The sequence below is a fragment of the Gigantopelta aegis genome, chromosome 7 (genome assembly GCF_016097555.1).
Source record: "Gigantopelta aegis isolate Gae_Host chromosome 7, Gae_host_genome, whole genome shotgun sequence".
NCBI lineage: Eukaryota > Metazoa > Mollusca > Gastropoda > Neomphalida > Peltospiridae > Gigantopelta > Gigantopelta aegis.
The window spans coordinates 14,336,052-14,357,979 of NC_054705.1; the positions used below are offsets into that span (position 1 = coordinate 14,336,052).

The 21,928-nt window shown below is 39.0% G+C and overlaps 1 protein-coding gene and 1 pseudogene across 1 annotated transcript in view; both read left to right on the forward strand.

Moving 5' to 3' along the window:
• The window catches only part of LOC121377918 (glutathione peroxidase 2-like), a 22,852-nt gene extending 18,975 nt beyond the window's left edge, over nt 1-3,877 (forward strand). Inside the window, exons 3-5 of the mRNA XM_041506015.1 lie at nt 1-75; nt 2,207-2,350; nt 3,675-3,877. Coding sequence (XP_041361949.1) covers nt 1-75; nt 2,207-2,350; nt 3,675-3,875 — 420 coding nt within the window. The 3' untranslated portion in view covers nt 3,876-3,877. The remainder of the gene's footprint in view (nt 76-2,206; nt 2,351-3,674) is intronic.
• A 4,960-nt stretch (nt 3,878-8,837) lies between these two features.
• On the forward strand, nt 8,838-20,084 carry LOC121376948 (annotated as a pseudogene).
• The last annotated feature ends 1,844 nt before the right edge of the window (nt 20,085-21,928 follow it).

Below are 21,928 nucleotides of genomic sequence, written 5' to 3' on the forward strand. Positions count from 1 at the left end.
CACTTCCTGAATGCACTCAACAGGGACTACAAGAATTTCAGCGTCATTGGGGTTCCTTGTAACCAGTTCGGTTTGGTAAGATATTAGATCAATTTTACTAGGGTTTAAGTCATAACATTCATTAGAAAATCCCAGAAACCACTGTGTGACACATACACATACAGACAGACAAAGAAAATACCACACGAGTGTCCGTTAGATAATATTTATTACAACGGATTGTTATAAAATGTATGGGTGTTAAACAATGAGTTGTAAGATAAATGGTATCTAAGGGTCAAAAATGTATACTCAACAACGAAAGTTTAGCAAATATCTTTTATGACGTTTAAATTTGCCATGGTTGAATAAACTTAAAAGAAAACCAGGTCCTCCTGTTGTGTTAAGGCAAAGGTTGATGAGTTTATGTTGTTTGTCAATGGTAAACATTTCAGATGTGAATACTAATTAATAAAAATAGGTTAATTTATAAATGTTATGCCATTTCTTTTAACATTAGCTAAACTTTCGTTGTTGAGTATAGTATTCTATTTCTTAGATGTCCTCAAAAACATCGTTAAAATAATTTTAAACGCCTTTCGAACTAAAACTTTTGTACGACCCTGACGCTTGTAGACTGGCGTAGAAAGCGGAGGGGGGGGGGGGGACAAGTTTTCTTGATCTACTATAGCAGCAGCGATGGTTTATATAGGGGAACCTGAAATAATAATGTTAATATCAACTATTAGATCGAACATACGTTTTGACCACAGACGTCCTAGTAATACATGGAAACACATTTCATCACGCAGTGCGTAGGGTGTCATTCTCGATTTTGACAATTTCCAGGAAGGTCCATTAATTACTGTGGAACATTATTTCTGTTAATCTTTTTCATTCTGTTGGTCATACAGTTGTTATTGTTTTGTTTTAGTCATTTTTATTGTTTGAATTTGCGATTTGCTGATAAAAAAAACTTCAACTTTCAAATTTCACTTCTGACCCCAATCGTCCTTCAAGATCTTTGGTGGTCATAAAACCTACTGTAATACTGAACTACCGGTTGTAATGTTTGCCCAATTAATTCGCTATTATCATATAGCCATTCCCCACAGCTAATATACCTTACAATTTTGGCAATTGTTAATTCTTATTAGAGTTCCCCTACTTTTTTGAAGAGTACCGTTGCCAAAGGTGTCGTCTTACCACTACACGTCCAAATCCGGGAAATTGTACGGGCATCGTCGTAACAGAGCCATTGGCATTGCCAGGACTTTATATTGGGGCGGGAGGGGGGGGGGGGGGGAGAGAACTATACTGGGGGGGGGGGTCCACACTATGTATGTACGCATTTTTATAAAATTTAATACTTAAACAAAAAAATTGATTGGGGTGGGGCATGACACCCGTGCAACCCCTTACACAATCACGTGTATGCCAATACCAGCAGCAGGTAACGTCTGAACGACATATGTAAACAGAAACTGGCCTCGCTGGCGCAGTGGTTAAGTTATCGTACTACAGGCTGGTAGGTACATGGTTCGCAGCCTGGTACCGGCTCCAACCCAGAACGATTTCTTAAGGGCTCATTGGGTAGGTGTAAGGCCACTACATCCTCTTGTCTCTCTCACTAACCACTAACCACTAACAACTAACCCACTGTCCTGGACACACAGCCCAGATAGCTGAGGTGTGTGCCCAGGACATTGTGATTGAACCTTAATTCGATATAAGCACGAAAATATAAGTTGAAATGAAATATAAACAGAATACGGCTAGAGATTGCACATCACCATTCAATTGTGCATACGTTTTGATTTTGTTTTAAATTTAGATTTAGATTGTTGGGGTTTTTTTGTTTTTCTTATATGCTTCTTGTTGTTGTTGCAGTTGGTTGTTGTTGTTTTTGTTTTTTTTGTGTTTTTATTTTATTTTTTTTGTTTGTTTGGGGGTGTTTTGTTTTTGTTTTTCGTTGTTGTGTTTGGGGTTGTTTCTGGGGGTTTTGTTGTTGTTTTATTTTGTTTCGTTTTGTTTTGGGTTTTTTGGTTGTTTGGTTGTTGTTAATTCTTTTTTTTTTTTTTTTTTTATTTTTTTTTTGGGGGGGGGAGGGTTGGTTTTTGGGATTTTTTGGGTGGTGGTGGTGGTGGTGGTGTGTGTGTGTGTGTGTGTGTGTGTGTGTGCGCGCGCGCGCGCGCTCTTTTATTAAAATCATTTCTTTTCTTTGCAGCAAGAGCCCGGAAAGAACAGTACAGAAATTCTAAACCACCTGAAATACGTCAGACCCGGTCAGGGGTTCCAGCCAAACTTTCCTCTACTCAAAAAGCTAGACGTGAATGGAGAGAACGAACACCCGCTCTACACGTATTTAAAGGTGCAGTATCTCGGCATTCAGACTAACTGTCTTCACACAACATAAATATGTATCTCCATCTCTAACACCCGCTCTACACGTATTTAAAGGTGCAGTATCTCGTCATTCAGAGTAACTGTCTTCATACAACATAAATATGCATCTCCATCTCTACCATCACCAACGTCACTTTCAAATTCGTATTTTAAAGGGACATTCCTCAGTTTGCTGCAATTTTTAAGATGTTATCGACTAACAGAGACTTTATGACGATTGTAATTACATATCAAATATATTTTTCTGCATAAAATATCAGTGGCTGTATATTAAACGTGTTTCTGATCGTTCTAATATTTGTACTAGGTTAAATTTCATTTTATTTATTAAAAAAGATGTTTTTCGTACGTGCGAAATTATTTGAAGACAAAATCCAGCACATTGAATATACAAACACTGATATTCTAAACAAGAAAATATATTTAATATGTAAGTTTAATCGCAGAAATATTCTATTAGTCGGAAACATCTTACAATGCAGCAAACTCAGGAATGTCCCTTTAATGATTTGCAATTAAATTAGTGTATTAAGTATGTAGTTATTATTTCATCTAGATCTCCCATAAAATAAATACACAAACAAACAAAAATCTTAAATGTAAACATTTTACATTTCAGTCATATCATTTTGAAATGAAATCTGGAGGACGGGGTCGATAATTTAAAAAAACCCAAAAAAAACACCTAACAATTTTCGTGTTCAACTTCGGACCCTATTGTAAATAAAGAATAATACACGAGTGACCGTTACATACCATTTATCTCACGAGTTGTTTTAAAATGTATCTAACGAGCAAAAGCGAGTTTCATACGTTTATAAACAACGAGTTGTGAGATAAATGATATCTAACGGACACGAATGTATTATTCTATTTCTTACATATCCTGAAAAACCAGGTTTTAAGCAAATAAAAAATATTTATTGACTAAATTTACAACCCGCTGTACTTGTAGATGCCTTACACGTCACAGACACGATCGTCAGGTTAACTATACATCACAGTGTAATCGATTTCCATCGTGCTGGGGTTTTGTTTTTGTTTTTATTGGACGTTATGGCATTGGTAACCTGGTCATCACATAGGAGCTGCCAGTCGTGTGTTATCAAAAATAACGCATGATGTCCTCACCATCTGGTGTGTAAGAAAGAGATATTTTGATAAAATCATGTTTGTATGCATTCACGAATGACTGAAACCGGGGTACCATTGATGTGTCCGCTAAATAACGGACACTACTCGATTAAACTTTCACTCTGTGTAATTATTTACACAATTATCTATTTCAGTCATTCTGCCCTTCGCCCAGAGAAGATTTCTACGAGGCAGGAAAACGTATTTTCTACTATCCAATGAAGAGCTCCGACATTCGGTGGAATTTTGAAAAGTTTCTCATCAACGGTCAGGGCAAGCCAGTGATACGTTACGTCACGTACGCGCCATTGGAGGAAATTACCAAAGACATTGAACAGTTGTTAGACGAATTATAATCGTAGTTCACTATTAAAGCCGCAGACACTAATTTATTTTTATATAGGCAGTGACTTGAGTGTAAAATAATACTGATAGAAAGAAATAAGGGATCACCTAAAATTAGAATAGTAATTAGTAATACAATGTTACAGTAAAGAGAAGGAACGAAGGAAATGTTTTATTTAATGACGCACTCAACACATTTTATTTACGGTTATATGGCGTCAGACATATGGTTAAGGACCACACAGATATTAAGAGAGGAAATCCGCTGTTGCCACTTCATGGGCTACTCTTTTCGATTAGCAGCAAGGGATCTTTTATATGCACCATCCCACAGACAAGCTAATTCATACCACGGCCTTTGTTACACCAGTTGTGGAGCACTGGTTGGAACGAGAAATATCCCAATGGGTCCACTGACGGGTATCGATCCCTGACCGACCGCGCATCAAGCGAACGCTTTACCACTGGGCTACGTCTCGCCGCTTACAGCAATGAGTGACCCCAACTAAAACCATCATCCATATTATGGGAAAGTAAACAGTGTTACTGTCATTGTCCGGCACAATTTACAATCAGTCGGTCAACCACCTGACACGTGCTTACGTGCTACTGAAGGTTCAAGCACTTCTGTCATGGGCACATATTCCAGTGATTTAAAAATAATTTGAAAACATTCCGAATTATCCTGAGGGTATACGACATGTTTCGTGTGAATTACGAATGCCTTAAAACATGTTTTATTTTATAAAATAAATAATTTGAAATGTAAAACTGAAGACTGATTTAGTTGGGGGGTTTTTTATAAATAAATAAATAATTTTTAATGCAAAATTGAAGACTGATAACCCACCCCGAACGTATTGGTATGGTTCGCTGTACTGTGGTCTCTAAAATAGACTCGTCCGATATTTTTAGAATTTGTATGCTCCCAAATAACGTTATAAAAGGCGAAGTGTGATTGGTCAATATTTAAATTATTATTTACAGACGAAATGTTACCTGGACATTGGGGACTACGCAGTGTTGTTAGTTTTAAATCACTGGCGGGATTCTGCAAGTAAGGTTTTGATTGGTGGACATGAGCTCCAACTGGCTGGTGTCAGATCCACATGTAATAGTGGAGCTAATTTTAATTAGATTGCACTTATTCCGAATTACCTGGCGGATGTGTCGAAGACAGGCGCATTACTTACTCGTACATTACCCACAATTCATCATTGTATGTTATACATGTATTACTACGCTAGTAGTAAGTTAAATTTTATCTGTAATACCAAATGTTCCCGTATTTCTTTCTATCAATATATATACACACATTTTTGTTTTACCATTAGCTTATATCAACTTATATAAAACTTTTACTTATTATCAATTTTGGCAAACCCAACGTGCTTTTCGGTTGTCGTAATGTTTGTAGTAATTCAAAAGTGGTTTTATGCGAAACACGAAAAGATGGTTGCCTTTGAAACAAGTGGATTTAAATTACGAAACATAGCCTGCGGCTATCGCTGTTAAGAAATATAATCTGCCATTGTAAATAAAATGTTAAATAATAATACTTTAAAAAAAAAAAAAAAATTGGCTACCCCTAATGGCGGCGTCACACGATACGAGTTACTCGTACGAGAATAGCCGATTGAACAGGTAAATATTACGATTTCATCGGCTGCGATGCTATTCAATTTGGATACTCTCGTCGCTATTCCCGTACGAGGTGGGTAGGTGGGCATACATTTAAATGTATTGCATCAAATATGACGTCATTTATACAAGTTGACATTTTTCTCATTCATGTGTATACATGATATTTTTCGGCTACGACCGCTGTAGAATTTTGCTCTGTTCATTTGTCATTTCAGGAACAAAATATTCACATGCGCAAATCGTATGATCGTGAAACCGGAAGCCATAAATACATGGTTGGTGTCACGTGATAATGGCCACGCTTGAAGCGGTCTTTGTGCATTCGGACCGTTTCATTCCGTCGTCAGTTTTGCAAATGTTTGTGAATTCGATGAAATAAATGCAAATAAACAGAACAATATCAACAGTATAAAGGTATTGTGTTTTTATTCTTTTTAACGTTTGCAATGTGTAATGATATTGCCACCATCAATGTAGCATAGAGCAGCTTCGCAGAAACGGCCCCAAGTTCAGTCAGCAAACGTTTCGCTAACGATCGCGAACTATTTGATTAGTTTCAAACGTGGCCATTTTGGTTTACCGTGAAGCGCAGAAACCAGTCTAGCGGACGTTTTTCCGCTCAGTCTGGCTGAACGCAGACCAGATCTGTTACCTCCTTAATCGACATGGACGAATATGGGCCATTTGATTGGTTCCTAGATTTTTATATTCACGAACGGTGGATATGGACACAGATGACAGTTATCTTCCCGTTTGGTTGACAGGAAAATTCGGAAATACACCTGCGCATGTAGTCTGCTGTTTGACTGATTATTTCATGGCAGACAGCTTTGAAGTGGCAATTATTTGACTGAAGTTGACAGGGGAGAGCATGTAGTTTGCAATCATGTGTAACTTGTTAACATTGAAGACTTTCTTATGGTAATTTCGGCTCATGCAAATGTAGTACTGCTTATGTAAAATGGGTGTACTTTGGTCAGGTTTAGTGGGTGTGTTTGTTTAAACCAATAGCCCGGGAAAAAAACAGAAAGAAATGTTTTATTTAACGACGGAGTCAACACATTGTATTTACAGTTATATGGCGTCAGACATATGGTTAAGGACCACACAGATATTGAGAGGAAACCCGCTGTCGCCACTTCATGGGCTACTCTTTCCGATTAACAGCAAGGGATCCTTTATATGCACCATCCCACAGACAGGGTAGTACATACTACGGCCTTTGATATACCAGTCGTGGTGCACTGGCTGGAATGAGAAATAGCCCAATGAGCCCACAGACGGGAATCGATCCCAGACCGACCGCACATCAAGCGAGCGCTTTACCACTGGGCTACGTCCCACCCCCAATATCCTGTGAAAAATAACTTGACAACAGGGGTTGACCTTTTCAAGGTATGTTGCCCCTATGAAGTGGCGACAGCGGGTTTCCTCTCTCAATATCTGTATGGTTCTTAACCATTTGTCTGACGCCATATAACCGTAAATAAAATGTGTTGAGTGCGTCGTTAAATAAAACATTTTCTTTCTTTCTTGTTGGCCCCCAGGCAGGCAAAGGTGTATAAAAAAAACCATGGGCCTACTGATATTAATAAAAATGCTATAGCCACTAACGCTATATAGAAACATATAGCGTAAATAACTGTGGTGTGTGACCATATCAAATGTGCAGTGACCTCCCGGTATGTATCACAATGGACGTATTAAGTGTTAAACTAATTGATAAAACTATGCTACAAGCGTACGCAAAAAGAAAACAAATCCGATGCAAGTAATTAGGGGATCTTATAGAAAGACAACATAATAAATAACTAAACAAACAAACATTCGATGTGGGTGGACCGGCCTCGGTGGCGCAGTGGTTAAGCCATCGGACTACAGGCTGGTAGGTACAGGGTTCGCAGCCCGGTACCGGCCCCAACCCAGAGCGATTTCTCAAGGACTCAATGGATAGGTGTAAGGCCACTACACCCTCTTCTTTCTCTCACTAACAACTAACCAACTAACAACTAACCTGCTGTCCTGGACAGACAACCCAGATAGCTGAGTTGTGTGCCAAGGATATAAACACGAAAATAAGTTGAAATGTAGCGGGAGGGGAACTTATAGCACTTACAGCCCTTAAAGTGACATACCCTAGTTTCTAAACATTACGATCTAAGTTCCACCATTTGAGACGGGGTTTTCTGGTGGGTTTTGTTTTTTGTTTTTTGGGTTCTTTTTGTTTTGTTTTTTGATTGTTTTTTGGGTTTTTCGGGGGGGGGGGGGGGGGGGGGGAGGTTGATAAACAGAAATTAGACATTATTTAAAAAATTGATTGACTTATATTTTATTGTTTGTATTATCCAATTCCGCACATCCCAAATGTTTCTGGTCATTCTGCTGTTTGCATTTTTAAATTCATGGATTTGTTTAAGGAGAGGGAGACTAGACTGACAAGCGAAGTTTCTAGGGAAATATATGTTTATCCCCCCCCCCCCCCCGGCATCTAGCTCTGTCGGTAGAGTACTGGCTTGAGGTGTATGCGTCATAGGATCGACCACCTCAGTGGACCCATTCTCTGATTTTATTCCCCCCCCCCCCCACCCCCGGCATCTAGCTCTGTCGGTAGAGTACTGGCTTGAGGTGTATGCGTCATAGGATCGACCACCTCAGTGGAACCATTCTCTGATTTTATTCCCCACCCCCCCCCCCCCCCCCCCCGGCATCTAGCTCTGTCGGTAAAGTACTGGCTTGAGGTGTATGCGTCATAGGATCGACCACCTCAGTGGACCCATTCTCTGATTTTATTCCCCCCCCCCCCCCCCCCACCCCCGGCATCTAGCTCTGTCGGTAGAGTACTGGCTTGAGGTGTATGCGTCATAGGATCGACCACCTAAGTGGAACCATTCTCTGATTTTATTCCCCATCCCCCCCCCCCCCCCCCCCCCCCCCCCCGGCATCTAGCTCTGTCGGTAGAGTACTGGCTTGAGGTGTATGCGTCATAGGATCGACCACCTCAGTGGAACCATTCTCTGATTTTATTCCCCATCCCTCCCCCCCCCCCCCCCCCCCCCATCTAGCTCTGTCGGTAAAGTACTGGCTTGAGGTGTATGTGTCATAGGATCGACCATCTCAGTGGACCCATTCTCTGATTTTATTTTATTTTCATCCAACAAAAGAAACTTTAAAAAATGTTCTAGTTGTGTAGTTATAAAACAATAACTTTAACTTTTGCTGACTCTGCTTAGTGGGTCTAGGCCTGCATTCTAAAACATAGGCTGCTTTCCTTTTGACACTTCCCCTCTTGTTATTATCTTTTGTTATTGTCTCTCAAATTACTTCATTGTCGAGATAAGCAACGACATTAAAAACAGACGACCGCTGGTTTGTCGTCTGTCTTAACAGAACGTGCAGCTTCGCGCGACACAACTTTTATATCGTCTGCGCAAATGTTGCGCGCGCTTCTACCCCTGCTTGCTGCGTGCACGTGCACGTTGGTGAGCGGGGAACGAACGAAGGTGTGCTGTTTCCAGTCGAATGAGTCCAACAAGTCTGTGTACGACTACAGCCCGTACGACATCCACGGCGAACACGTGGTGAACCTCTCCGACTACAGGGGCCAGGTTCTGTTGATCGTCAACGTGGCGGGCTTTTGACGAGCGACGCCGCAGTATCACTTCCTGAATGCACTCAACGGGGACTACAAGAATTTCAGCGTCATTGGGTTTCCTTGTAACCAGTTCGGTTTGGTAAGACATTAGATCAATTTTACATTAAAAAATCCCAGAAACCACTGTGTGATACATACACATACACAGACAGACAGACAACGAAAATACCACACGAGTGGCCGTTAGATAATATTTATCTTACAACGGATTGTTATAAAATGTATGGGTGTTAAACAATGAGTTGTAAGATAAATGGTATCTAAGGGTCAAAAATGTATACTCAACAACGAACGTTTAGCAAATATCTTTTATGACGTTTAAATTTGCCATGGTTGAATAGGTCCTCCTGTTGTGTTAAGGCAAAGGTTGATGAGTTTATGTTGTTTGTCAATGGTAAACATTTCAGATGTGAATACTAATTAATAAAATTAGGTTAATTTATAAATGTTATACCATTTCTTTTAATATTAGCTAAACTTTCGTTGTTGGGTATAGTATTCTATTTCTTAGATGTCCTCAAAAACATCGTTGAAATAATTTTAAACGCCTTTCGAACTAAAACCTGTATACGGCCCTAACGCTTGTTTACTGGCGTAGGAAGCGGTTGGGGCGGGGGGGGGGGGGGAGTTTTCTTGATCCACTATAGCAGCAGCGATGGTATATATATATATATATATATATATATATATATATATATATATATATATATATATATATATTACTCTTCAAAACAAGTAGGGGAACCTGAAATATTAATGTTAATATCAACTATTAGACCGAACATACGTTTTGACCACAGACGTCCTAGTACACCGAAACACATTCCATAGTTTGCACATGCATCACGCACTTGCCCCGTACACGTGCGTGGGGTGTCATTCTCGATTTTGACAATTTCCAGGAAGGTCCATTAATTACTGTGGAACATTATTTCTGTCAATCTTTTTCATTCTGTTGATCATACAGTTGTTATTGTTTTGTTTTAGTAATTTTTATTGTTTGAATTTGCGATTTGCTGATAAAAAAACCTTGAACTTTCAAATTTCACTTCTGACCCCAATCGTCCTTCAAGATCTTTGGTGGTCATAAAACCTACTGTAATACTGAACTACCGGTTGTAATGTTTGCCCAATTAATTCACTATTATCATATAGCCATTCCCCACAGCTAATATACCTTACAATGTTGGCAATTGTAAATTCTTATTAGAGTTCCCCTACATTTTTTAAGAATATATATATACTGAACAAAATAAGAAACTTCCGCTAACTTTGCTGAACATAACTTGATGAAAACAAACCGGGGGAATAATTGTTATATATGCGTTTAAAGAGTGTTCCGTGATGCATCGTTTGGTGCAAAAATCATGGCCATAGGTTAACAGAAACTGGGAGAACTTTTGAACAAGTGTGGTAGGGGTTAAAAAAAAACCACTTGATAACGGGTATGACCACCTCTTGAATTGACCACTGCAGTGCATCGCAGGCGCATAGAATTGACTAAAGTGTTGATTTCTGCCTGTGGAATATTGTTCCATTCCTGAATGAGCGCTTGACGAAGTTCGTTGACGTTAGCGGGTGGGTTGGGACGACGCCTCAATCGTCTGTCCAGACTATCCCAGACATGCTCGATGGGGTTGAGATCAGGACTTTTAGCGGGCCAGTCATCAATGAAATCAATGTTATTTGTCCTAAGAAAATTTACAGTGTCTCTAGCTGTATGAGAGGTGGCATTATCATGCTGAAAAATCGAGATGTTGGCGTTTTTATGGAACAGAGGAATGACGTGATGAGCGAGAATGTCATCGCGGTAACGTTGAGCATTTAAATTGCCATCAATGACGATTAGTGGTGAACGATAACCATGGGCAATGGCTGCCCAGACCATGACACAACCTCCACCCCCGAAACGATCTCGTTCAAGAACACAACAATCAGCATAGCGTTCATTTCTCCTACAGTAGACGCGCACCCTGCCATCACCACGTTGTAAAGAAAATCTGGATTCATCCGAAAAAAGAACGGTATTCCAGCGTCGCCGTATCCAACGAGTGTGTACACGTGCCCAATTAAGACGATTTAGACGATGACGATGAAAATGTGTGTTTGGAAGCCCTCTAACGATTACATATCATAATATGCAAATGAACCACAAACGTAGGTCACCAGAGGTCAAAAGGTCACCGATTTTGGGTCAAGCTCAAAATTTACGGATTTCAACTTTGCCTCGTCATCTATTGGGGCATTTGTCAAAATCAGGCCTAGAAATGGCTGGAAACTGTGTCAGAAGGAATTTCCAACAATTTAAAGGCACCATGTTCAGTCATGTAGAAAAATATTGAAACGGAAACAAACGAGCCACGGTAAGTTTTTGCAGAAATTGATACTTTTATAATATATCAGTACTAACACCAACATCAACCTTAAATCACACTATAATGACAATAAGTGTCACAAAATATTTATTACAAAGCAGGTGTGTATTTTTGTGAGTAACTGAAGCATGAAGTAGGCCTAAAGAGGTCAAAATGTCACCTATATATGGTCATGATGGACATTTTCAATGTTCAGCACGCTAGCATTATGTTTTTGGCCAGCCATTAAAATAATAACTCAAAATAGCTTGGGACACATCTACGGAAACCATACTTAATAATTACACTTTAACAAACACTTTACCTATTTTACTATTATTACTAACAGACCCAAACGAATAGAAGCTTGGTCGTGTAATTTTAAGCAAATCCATTTATTAAGCACCCAAACGTCCCAAGTAAAGAGTGTATCGATTTGTCCATTATTGTGTAGGTAACGCTATAATCTTATCTTTAAGACCTATTACAATTGACAGTCGTAATGGGATGACACCCACTTAACTTACTGCAGGTCTTATAGGCTACAAATAGAAAGGCTGTCTTGATCAAACGTCCATCCCCACCCCTCCGACGAGTGGGTACATTTTGGTAACTGATGAGCCATAATTCATCTTGGTAGGCAACCTGTTTTGTGTGCTCACAGTCGGGCATCCTGGTGTAAATGAAATGGTTTTTATCATCTTCCCCTTGCTTCATTGACAATTTTCAGGTCACTGAATTTATCATACAAGATAATTGTAATGCGTTGAACTCGCTGGAGATATGGACCATCTGTGTCTGCTTTGGTGTAAGAGTTGAGTGTCATATTGTAACGACACAAGTCACATCAGAGTAGCAGTTCCATGCATATCAGACTGGCTATCTATTTTTTCCGAAAAAACGCGAAGTAGTGTTAACATCCTCTGAAGATGTTTGATGAGCAGCAAGGCCAGGGATTTCTATTTAGCCAGGATGCCTACTTCCTTGAATACCTTTTCTTTACTTTTCTCCCGTGGATGCTTTTATTATTGTTTATGATGTATGTGTCCTATACCAACGCAAGGAGGTCGGTATTGGATGCAATAAAAACATTTTCCGCGAATGTTTGACCCAACATGGGAATGATTACTCGACAAACACTATAGGATTCGTATATCCCGGGCTCGGGTGATACTGAGATCATCTGACAGAGAACACGGGCCACGGCTCTGTCAATAGTCCCATACCGAAATGGAAGTACTGTTGTTTCACCATTCATCTTATTATCATCCATATAATATTATGTTTATGTCAAAAGAAAAAAAAGGACGTTGCTAGCATACTCATGAAATATAAAAACAAGGTTCTATGAAACTGAACTGACATTTTACGTGATCCAGCCAACAAAGAGGAACTAAATAATACTCCACACTACCAATATTGCCACCGTAGACTGCCACGAAGAGAAATAACCATTACGTTTGGTGCTACAGTTATTCTTCAAGCAAATGTTCGTTCAATGCCACCATATGACTATGAGGAGTCAGACATCACACTTTTAATTCATGTACAGAACATTATTATGAACGACTGTACCAGCCATTATGTGCGCACTGTTAACACAAATATATATGTCGTCCCAATTGGCAAGTTCCATCATTTGTTTACCTGGGGTAAAACAAATGTGAGAATATGGTTTGCCTGTGGTACAGGTAAATTCTTTACATATCATCAAATCAGTGGTATATATGACGTCCTTGGAAAAGATACATACTTGTCCCTGCTTCTTTTCCATAGGTTAACAGGATATAATACTCCTCCTGCTTTATTTGCAAAAACAGGTAAAAGGACCCCACAGGGTGCATGGAACTGCTACCCTGATGTGACCAGTGCCTTTACCTAACACCCGTGTCTTTGCCTTACACCAAAGTATATGCACATGATCCACACTCCGGCTCTTCGCCGTAAGTTTTTATAATAAGACCAGTGACCTGCCAGAATGGAACAACAATGAAAACCATTTCATCATCTTAGGATATACCCACTATTGCTCAACCTGCTATTCATCAGTAGACAGAATGAATAAATTGCATCTACTCCAGAGGGGTGGGGTGGTCTTTAGATAAAGCCAGTCCTGCATTCCTATATGCAGTACCAAACTTGTGACCCTCAAAAACTGCAGTGTTGTTACAATAGTCTAAGTGAATGTGGCACTAGATGTATACGGTAAAATAAGATAAGATACATGTTATTACTGCAGATCACAGTTTATGAATAATGTATATATGGCCTATGTATTAAAGGGCTGCAAACTTACCAAGTATATGTGGCCAAAGCTGTATAGATACTTAGAAATTGAACTAAATGCAAAGGATTACATTCTACCTCTATTTGGTGAAAGTGAAACAGACGGCTACTGCCATCTATTGACACTAGTTTGAAAGATAATTTAAATAAAACTTTGAAGGAATTTCAAGATTTTTACTAGCCTGTACCTGTTCAATCTGAAAACAAAAGCTGAATTAGGGTGCTCCGACACAACCACGGGTGTTTATTATGGCATTCTCATTGACGTTTCCATCCTTATTTTTCAGAATGAGCTTGGTTGGTACCATCAAATCATAGAATACTGAATAGTGACCTTTTGACCTCTAATGACCTACTTTTATACCTGCCAATAATAATTTTCTTAAAAAGACATCAGATGCCAAGAGCACTTCATAATAAACGTGTTGAGTGTTTATTTGTTCTAATAGGGTGTTTGTTGTGTTAGTTAATGTTGGTGTTAGTACTGATATTAATGTTGGTGTTAGTACTGATATATCATAAAAGTATAAGTTTCAGTTTCAATATTTTTCTAGATGGCTGAACATGGGTGCCTTTAAATTGTTGGAAATTCCTTCTGACACAGTTTCCAGCCATTTCTAGGCCTGATTTTGGCAAATGTCCCAATATGTGACCAGGGGTGGGGGCGGTCTTTTGATAAAGCCAGTCCTGCGTTCCTATATGCAGTACCAAACCTGTGACCCTCAAATACTACAGTGTTGTTCAATAGTCTAAGTGGACGTGGCACTAAATGTATACGATAAAATAAGATAAGATACATTTTATTACTGCAGATCACAGTTTATGAATAATGTATATATTGCCTACTGCAAACTTACCAAGTATATGTGGCCAAAGCTGCAAAGATACTTAGGAACTAAATGCAAATGATTACATTCTACCTCCATTTGGTGAAACTGAAATAAACAGCTATTGTCATCTATTGACAATAGTTTGAATGGGGAGTAATAATTTTTTAAAGATCAGTTCAATGAAACGTTGATGGAATTTCAAGATTTCCACTAGCCTGTACCTGTTCAATCTGAAAACAAAAACTGAATTAGGGTGCTCAGACACAGCCACAGGTGTTTATTATGACTTTCTCATAGCCGTTTCCATCCTTATTTTACAGAATCAGCTTGGTTGGTACCATCAAATCATAGAAAACTGAATAGTGACCTTTTGACCTCTGGTGACCTACTTGTATACCTGCCAATAATAATTTTCTTTAAAAGACATCAAATACCAAGAGCACTTCATAATAAACATTTTGAGTGTTTATTTGTTCTAATAGGGTGGTGTGTTAGTTAATGTTGATGGTTAATTTGATATATCATAAAAGTATCAATTTCTTCAAAGACTGACCTTGGCTCGTTTGTTTCCGTTTCAATATTTTTCTAGATGGCTGAACATGGGTACCTTTAAATGGTTGGCAATGCCTTCTGACACAGTTTCCAGCCATTTCTAGCCCTGATTTTGGCAAATGTGCTAATAGATGACGAGGCAAAGCTGAAATCCGCAAATTTTGAGCTTGACTCAAAATCGGTGACCTTTTGACCTCTGATGAAATACTTTTGTGGTTCATTTGCATATTATGATATGTAATCGTTAGTGGGCTTCAAAACACACATTTTGAATGGCGAATTGTTATGAAAGGGTGATTCTAAGGAAAGTTATTCCATATTAAGTTTCCCCTACCCACAAAATTTGCTTCAAAATGTTTTCCGCACTCTATTTAGTTTTCAGGGTGAAAATGACAGAAAGCTACTCGATATGGAAGGCTATCACCTCATTTTATTATCTACATGCATAGACCTACCAAAAAAAACCTATGAGCCTTTGTCCCTCTGGGTGGTACCAAATCATGAAAAATTGGCTTCTGGCCCATGGACTAATAGCGGTCTTGACCACGCGTTGTAACACGCGGACGTCCACGACGTGGCAAGTAGTTGATGCTTCCTGTCGTTCGAAATCTTACGCGAAGATTTCGTATTGTTCGACTAGAACTCCCAACATGCCTTGCAACGTCTTCTGTCGACATGCCAGCATCAAGCATGCCAATCGCCCGTTCGCGTAAATTATTGGGTATTCTTGGCATACTAAAAATGCTACAATGTAAAAAACGTTAATTTTTTTACAAATTTTGAAGCGTTTTCGTTCACTTGACAACAATGTCAGTAAGACAAGTAAAACAAAGTGACCGAATACTACACGGGACATGTCGAACCATGCATGCACGTGCAAATTGAATTTCACATTGTCGACGATTAACAGTGCAAAAATAATCAATAAAATTCATGAATCCTGATAATACAGCTCAAGGCTAATACTACCTATATAATTTCATTACACAATGAATTCTTTAACACAACAAATACTATATGTACAAATCGGAAGTTTCTTATTTTGTTCAGTATATATATATATATATATATATATATATATATATATATACACTCATGTCACCTTAGTCTGCGCGGCACAAAAGTCTGCGCACGTTAATGACGTTACATTACGTCTTGAAACAAGTGTCGGGGTATGTTTGTAAACAAACAAACAACGTTAATTTAATTCACAAAACCGTTGTTAAAACAACACATCTTGATTGTGAATATATGTATAAAACTGATCGATAACACTTTTATTGAAAAAAACTCTGAATTAATGCACTAAAAGTATACTTTTGCCAGCCTCGATCAACGTGTTTTTCTATCACCTGTCAACACGTGTCTGTCAACGTTGTAATGATCAACCTTGCATATCAACTTACATAAATTTACATGGAAGCTTCAATACATACCTAATATTGTAATTTATGAATCCATAAATGAAATGAATGTCTTATTTTATCTGTTGACGTAAACATCCAAGCATACTTTGAATTTCCCTCCGAGTGACACAATGCAAAATGGCTGCACACAGACTTTAAAGACTGCACTTACAGCATGGCCTAGTTTAGCTATAGTCTGTTTCAAAATTATCATTGATTGTCCTATATGTCTAACGAACACTATTTGTGCTCATTTACACAGTTAATAACAGAATTTCTGTTGAATAATGATCAAATATTTTTACATTGGCTTTTTTTATATTGTCATTTTGTGTTGTCCAAACTAAGGAGCATGGAACACCATTTATATTTATCTCATTTGCACAATCTAAATGTTTCTGAAACAGACTATAACAGGAAGTGTTTGTTATTTAGAACTTATAAAAGTTTGTTGCTGTTTTATGTAAACATTAGCGACAGAAGTGGTTGTTTTACTGTTTGCTGCGCAGACTTATGTGCCGTCATGCAGGCCAGTAAATGCAGGGGGGTCCCACTAAAAATGTGCTCCTTACTTGAGTTTAAAAAACATTAAAATTAAAATAGCTTTAGTTGTAACACGTTTATTGTTCCATTGTACTGTGGCGGTGAAACAAATATTTTTAAAGAAATATTTTAACTTTAAAATATAACACAAATGCTTAGGTGCACAGACTTAGGTGCCACCAATGTATATACATATATATATATATATATATATATATATATATATACTTTTTGGAACCTTCCTACGCCACTGTTGTAGTTAACTTATGCGTCACAGACAAGTCAATGTTATCGTGTATGTTACTGATTGGTCTATTTCGATCATGGGTTTTTTTCTCCATTGGATGGTATGACATTGGCGACCTGGTCATCACCTAGGAGCATAGGAGCAGCCATTTGTATTGTTATCACACGCATATGGTTTAACAGTGTGCGTTATCAAAAAGAACAAATGATGTCCTTACCAATGGGGTGTAAGAAAGAATGTATTAACGTATCACCTTATGTACGTCACATATACACAAAATAAAACAAAAATAAAACTACATAAGCCACTCTTTGTGGAATTACGATCGTCAGTACAGTTAAATAATCCAAGTATGTACACATTAGGTCCACTTAGAATTAAATAAATAAATAAATAAATTAATTAATTAATTAATTAATTAATTAATTATTAGTAATGAATAATAATAATTTTTGGTAACCTAACATAGCCATGTCAATGAATTCCTAAATTTAATGCGCGAACAAAGAATATTAGACTTGCGCGAACAAAGAATATTAGACTTGCGCGAACGATGGCGTGAACGAAACGATCGTTCTCGCAGTTTTCAGAGACCTGTTTAGTTAAATTATTTATTTATTTAATTGTTTGTTTATTTATTTATTGATTTACGTGTTGATTTATTTTTTGTTTACAGAAAGACCCCGGAAAGAACGGTACAGAAATTCTCAACCACCTCCAATACGTCAGACCCGGACATGGTTTCAAGCCAAACTTCCCGATGCTCCAAAAAATCGAAGTCAATGGGAACAACGAACATCCACTCTATACATATTTAAAGGTGCAGTATCGCTTCACTTTGCATTGCTATCCTATGATTTTTGTCAGTGTTCGGCCCTGATGTATGCCAGTCTTATAACTCCATCAGTATCCGATCGGCTTGGGATCGATCCCCGTCGGTGGCTCAATTGGGCTATTTCTCGTTCCAGCCAGTGCTCCACAACTGGTGTAACAAAGGCCATGGTATGTACTATCCTGTCTGTGGGATGGTGCATATAAAAGATCCCTTGCTGCTAATTGAAAAGAGTAGCCCATGAAGTGGCGACAGCGGGTTTCCTCTCTCTATATCTGTGTGGTCCTTAATCATATGTCTGTCGTCATATAATCGTCGTTAAATAAAACATTTCCTTCCATCGGTATCCATGATTGGGCCTAAGGTCTCACTACAAAGTTCACTTCCGGGCGAGAGTTCATTCATCACGGTCCATAATTCCTAAAAATGACACAAGTTGTGGTTCACATATTCATTCTATGAATTGGAGAAGAATTAAATCAATATATATGTTTAATGATAAGCCTTCTGGTTTTATTTTGCCCATGTTGTTTTGTAATATTGTGCATTGACTTTTTGAGAGATGGGTGTATAGCGCAAGAGACAGCCGGAGTGAATCGGTTAATGAACCACCTGTTCCGACCGGTACTACAGTCAGATGCGTTCATATAGCAAAAAAACTGAGACGGAAATTTTCTCAGTTTTGGAGTGAAAATAAATTCTTATATAATGTATGTTCGCAATGGTGTATGTTGTTAGTGCCAAGAAGAACTCGTTCTATTGGCAATCTTCATTTGAAGTTGGGCAATTTAACATGAATTTCAATGGCAGATGACTTCTGTGTAATGAGACCTAAAACACAAAATTGTGTATTTCCTGGAACATTTCGGGCGGAAATTGTGTAAGGTAGGTTAGCTGGGGGGGGGGGGGGGGGGGGTTGTTTTGTTTTTGTTTGTTTTTGTTGTTGTTGTTTGTTTGTTTTTTGTGCGTTTATTGTTATTTTTTGTGGGTTTTTTGTGCGTTTATTGTTATTTTTTGTGGGTTGGTTTTTTTTTTTTTTTTTGTGGGGGGGTTTTTTTTGGGGGGAGGGGGGGGGGTTGTCCCCAGATCATCGCTCCCCTCCTCAAGGCTTAACCCCCTTTTATCAGTAATTAATTTTCACACTTTATAATTATCTATTCCAGTCATTTTGTCCCTCACCCAGAGACGATTTTTACGAGCCAGGGAAGCGTATCTTCTACCACCCAATGAAGACCAACGACATTCGGTGGAACTTTGAAAAAATCCTCATCAACGGTCACGGCAAGCCAGTGCTTCGTTACGTCACGTATGCTCCAGAAGAGGAAATTATTAAAGACATTGAACAGCTGTTAAGCGAATTGTTATCTTAGTTCACTAATATTAACAGTGGCGGATCCAGAAAAAAAATCCATTTGGGGGTGGGGGTGGGGAGTGGCAATGACATGAGGCGGAATTCCAAGGGAACTTTGGGGGAGGTTTGGAGGGAGATCTTTAAAAAAAATGAAAATTAATATATAATAAAATTATAACTGTCGCAATATTTAGGAGGGTGGGCGGACCCCTAAGTCCCCACTAGATCCGCCTCTGAATAATACATTAATTATGAAGCTTATTGTGAAGCCGCAATAGTTGAGAAATATGATATCTGATTTTGTTTTGATTATTTGTCATTTTAGGAACAAAATATTTACGACATGCGCAAATCGGATGATCGTGATACCGGAAGCTATAAATATATGGTTGGTGTCACGTGATAATGGCCACGCTTGAATCGGTCTTTGTGCATTCAGACTGCTTCATTTTGTTTGGTCGGTTTTGCAAATGTTTGTGAATTTAATGAATTAAATGCCAATAAACAAAACAATACCAATATTCTTACGAGATTTTTATTTTTTATTTTTTATTATTATTATTATTGTTTTTTTTTTAAATAAGTCTGTGCGGTCTGAGCCTCGGACTGGGATAGGAAATTATAAATTAATTACCCATCACACCTCGGGCACTAAGCTGCTACCAACTTCTCTACACGCGCGCGCGCACGCGCGCACACACACACACACACGCACAGAGAGAGAGAGAGAGAGAGAGAGAGAGAGAGAGAGAGAGAGAGAGAGAGAGAGAGAGAGAGAGAGATGATTGAACTCTACGAATGATGTTGGTTTTGTTTATTTAACAACACCACTAGAGCACATTGATTCATTCATCGCCAGCTACTGGATGTCAAAAGTATAATCGCTGTAGGCCTAAGACACCGTGGAAACCCGCTAATGCCACCCCCCCCCCCCCCCCCACCCCACCCCATTATCACCAAGATATCTTTTATATGCAAATGTTTCACAGCCAGGACTGCACATACCACGATTTTGATATACCAGTCGTGAGGGAACTGTTTGGAACGGAAAAAGCAATCGGAGAATAGGTTCGAGGGAATTCGTACCTTTGTCTCAAGCACCACAGGCGAATGTTGTACAGACTGGGCTAGATTCCAATCTCGGAACTCGAAAATTTGAAGGAACTGATCATACCCAAATAGACCTTAAAGTTTATTTTCTTTAACGACACCACTAGAGCACATTGCTTTATTAATCATCGGTTACTGAATGTCAAACATTTGGTAATTTTGACATAGTCTTAGAGAGGAAACGAGGGCCTCCACGGGTACTTGAGTACTCTGGCACGGGTCGAGTCTAGCAAGACTCGAGTCTGTTCACAGGACTCGAGTACCCGCACAAGGAAGAGCACTCTCATATAATTATACTGTTTATGTCATTTTGCCAGATGCCTGCCGCATATTACATGTTAGGGCTATGAGACATGAAGTAAAACAAAAGACTAAGTCGAATGTGTGGAATGCAATGTAATGACATGATTTGGCATCCATGTTCAGCGCAGGAATTAAGATGCATAATGCTATTGTACTTTATTCTTTGGTCTATTTATCATCTAGTGTAAGTGTCGGGTACTCAGGTCTGGGTCGAGTTTGACCCTCGAGTACTCGAGTCCGATATTTTGAACTCGTGGAGGCACTAGAAGAAACCCGCTACATTTTTCAGTTAGTAGCAAGGGATGTTTAGTATGCACCATTCCACAGTTAGGATAGCACATACCACTGCCTTTGATATACCAGTCGTGGTGCACTGGCTGGAAGAGACATAGTTCAATGGGCCCACCGACCGGGGTCAATCCTAGACCGACAACGCATAGTTCAATGGGCCCACAGACGGGGATCGATCCCACACCGACCGCGCATCAGGCGAGCGCTTTACCTCTGGGCTACGTCCAGCCACTCAAATAGACCTATTTTAAAATTTAATTTATATTATGTACATGTTATGAAACCACGATCTCAAGGCATCCCATCATTGGCATTACCATATTCGTCTGGGAATATTAAATATGGAAAGACATGTTTTATTTAACGACGCACTCAACACATTTTATTTACGGTTATATGGCGTCAGACATATTTTTAAGGACCACACAGACATTGAGAGAGAAAACCCGCTGTTGCCACTTCATGGGCTACTCTTTCCGATTAGCAGCAAGGGATCTTTTATATGCACCATCCCACAGACAGGGTAGTATATACCACGGCCTTTGATATACCAGTCGTGGTGCACTGGCTGGAACGAGAAATAGCCCAATGGGTCCACCGACGGGGATCGATCACACACCGACCGCGCATCGAGCGAACGCTGTACCACTGGGCTACGTCGTG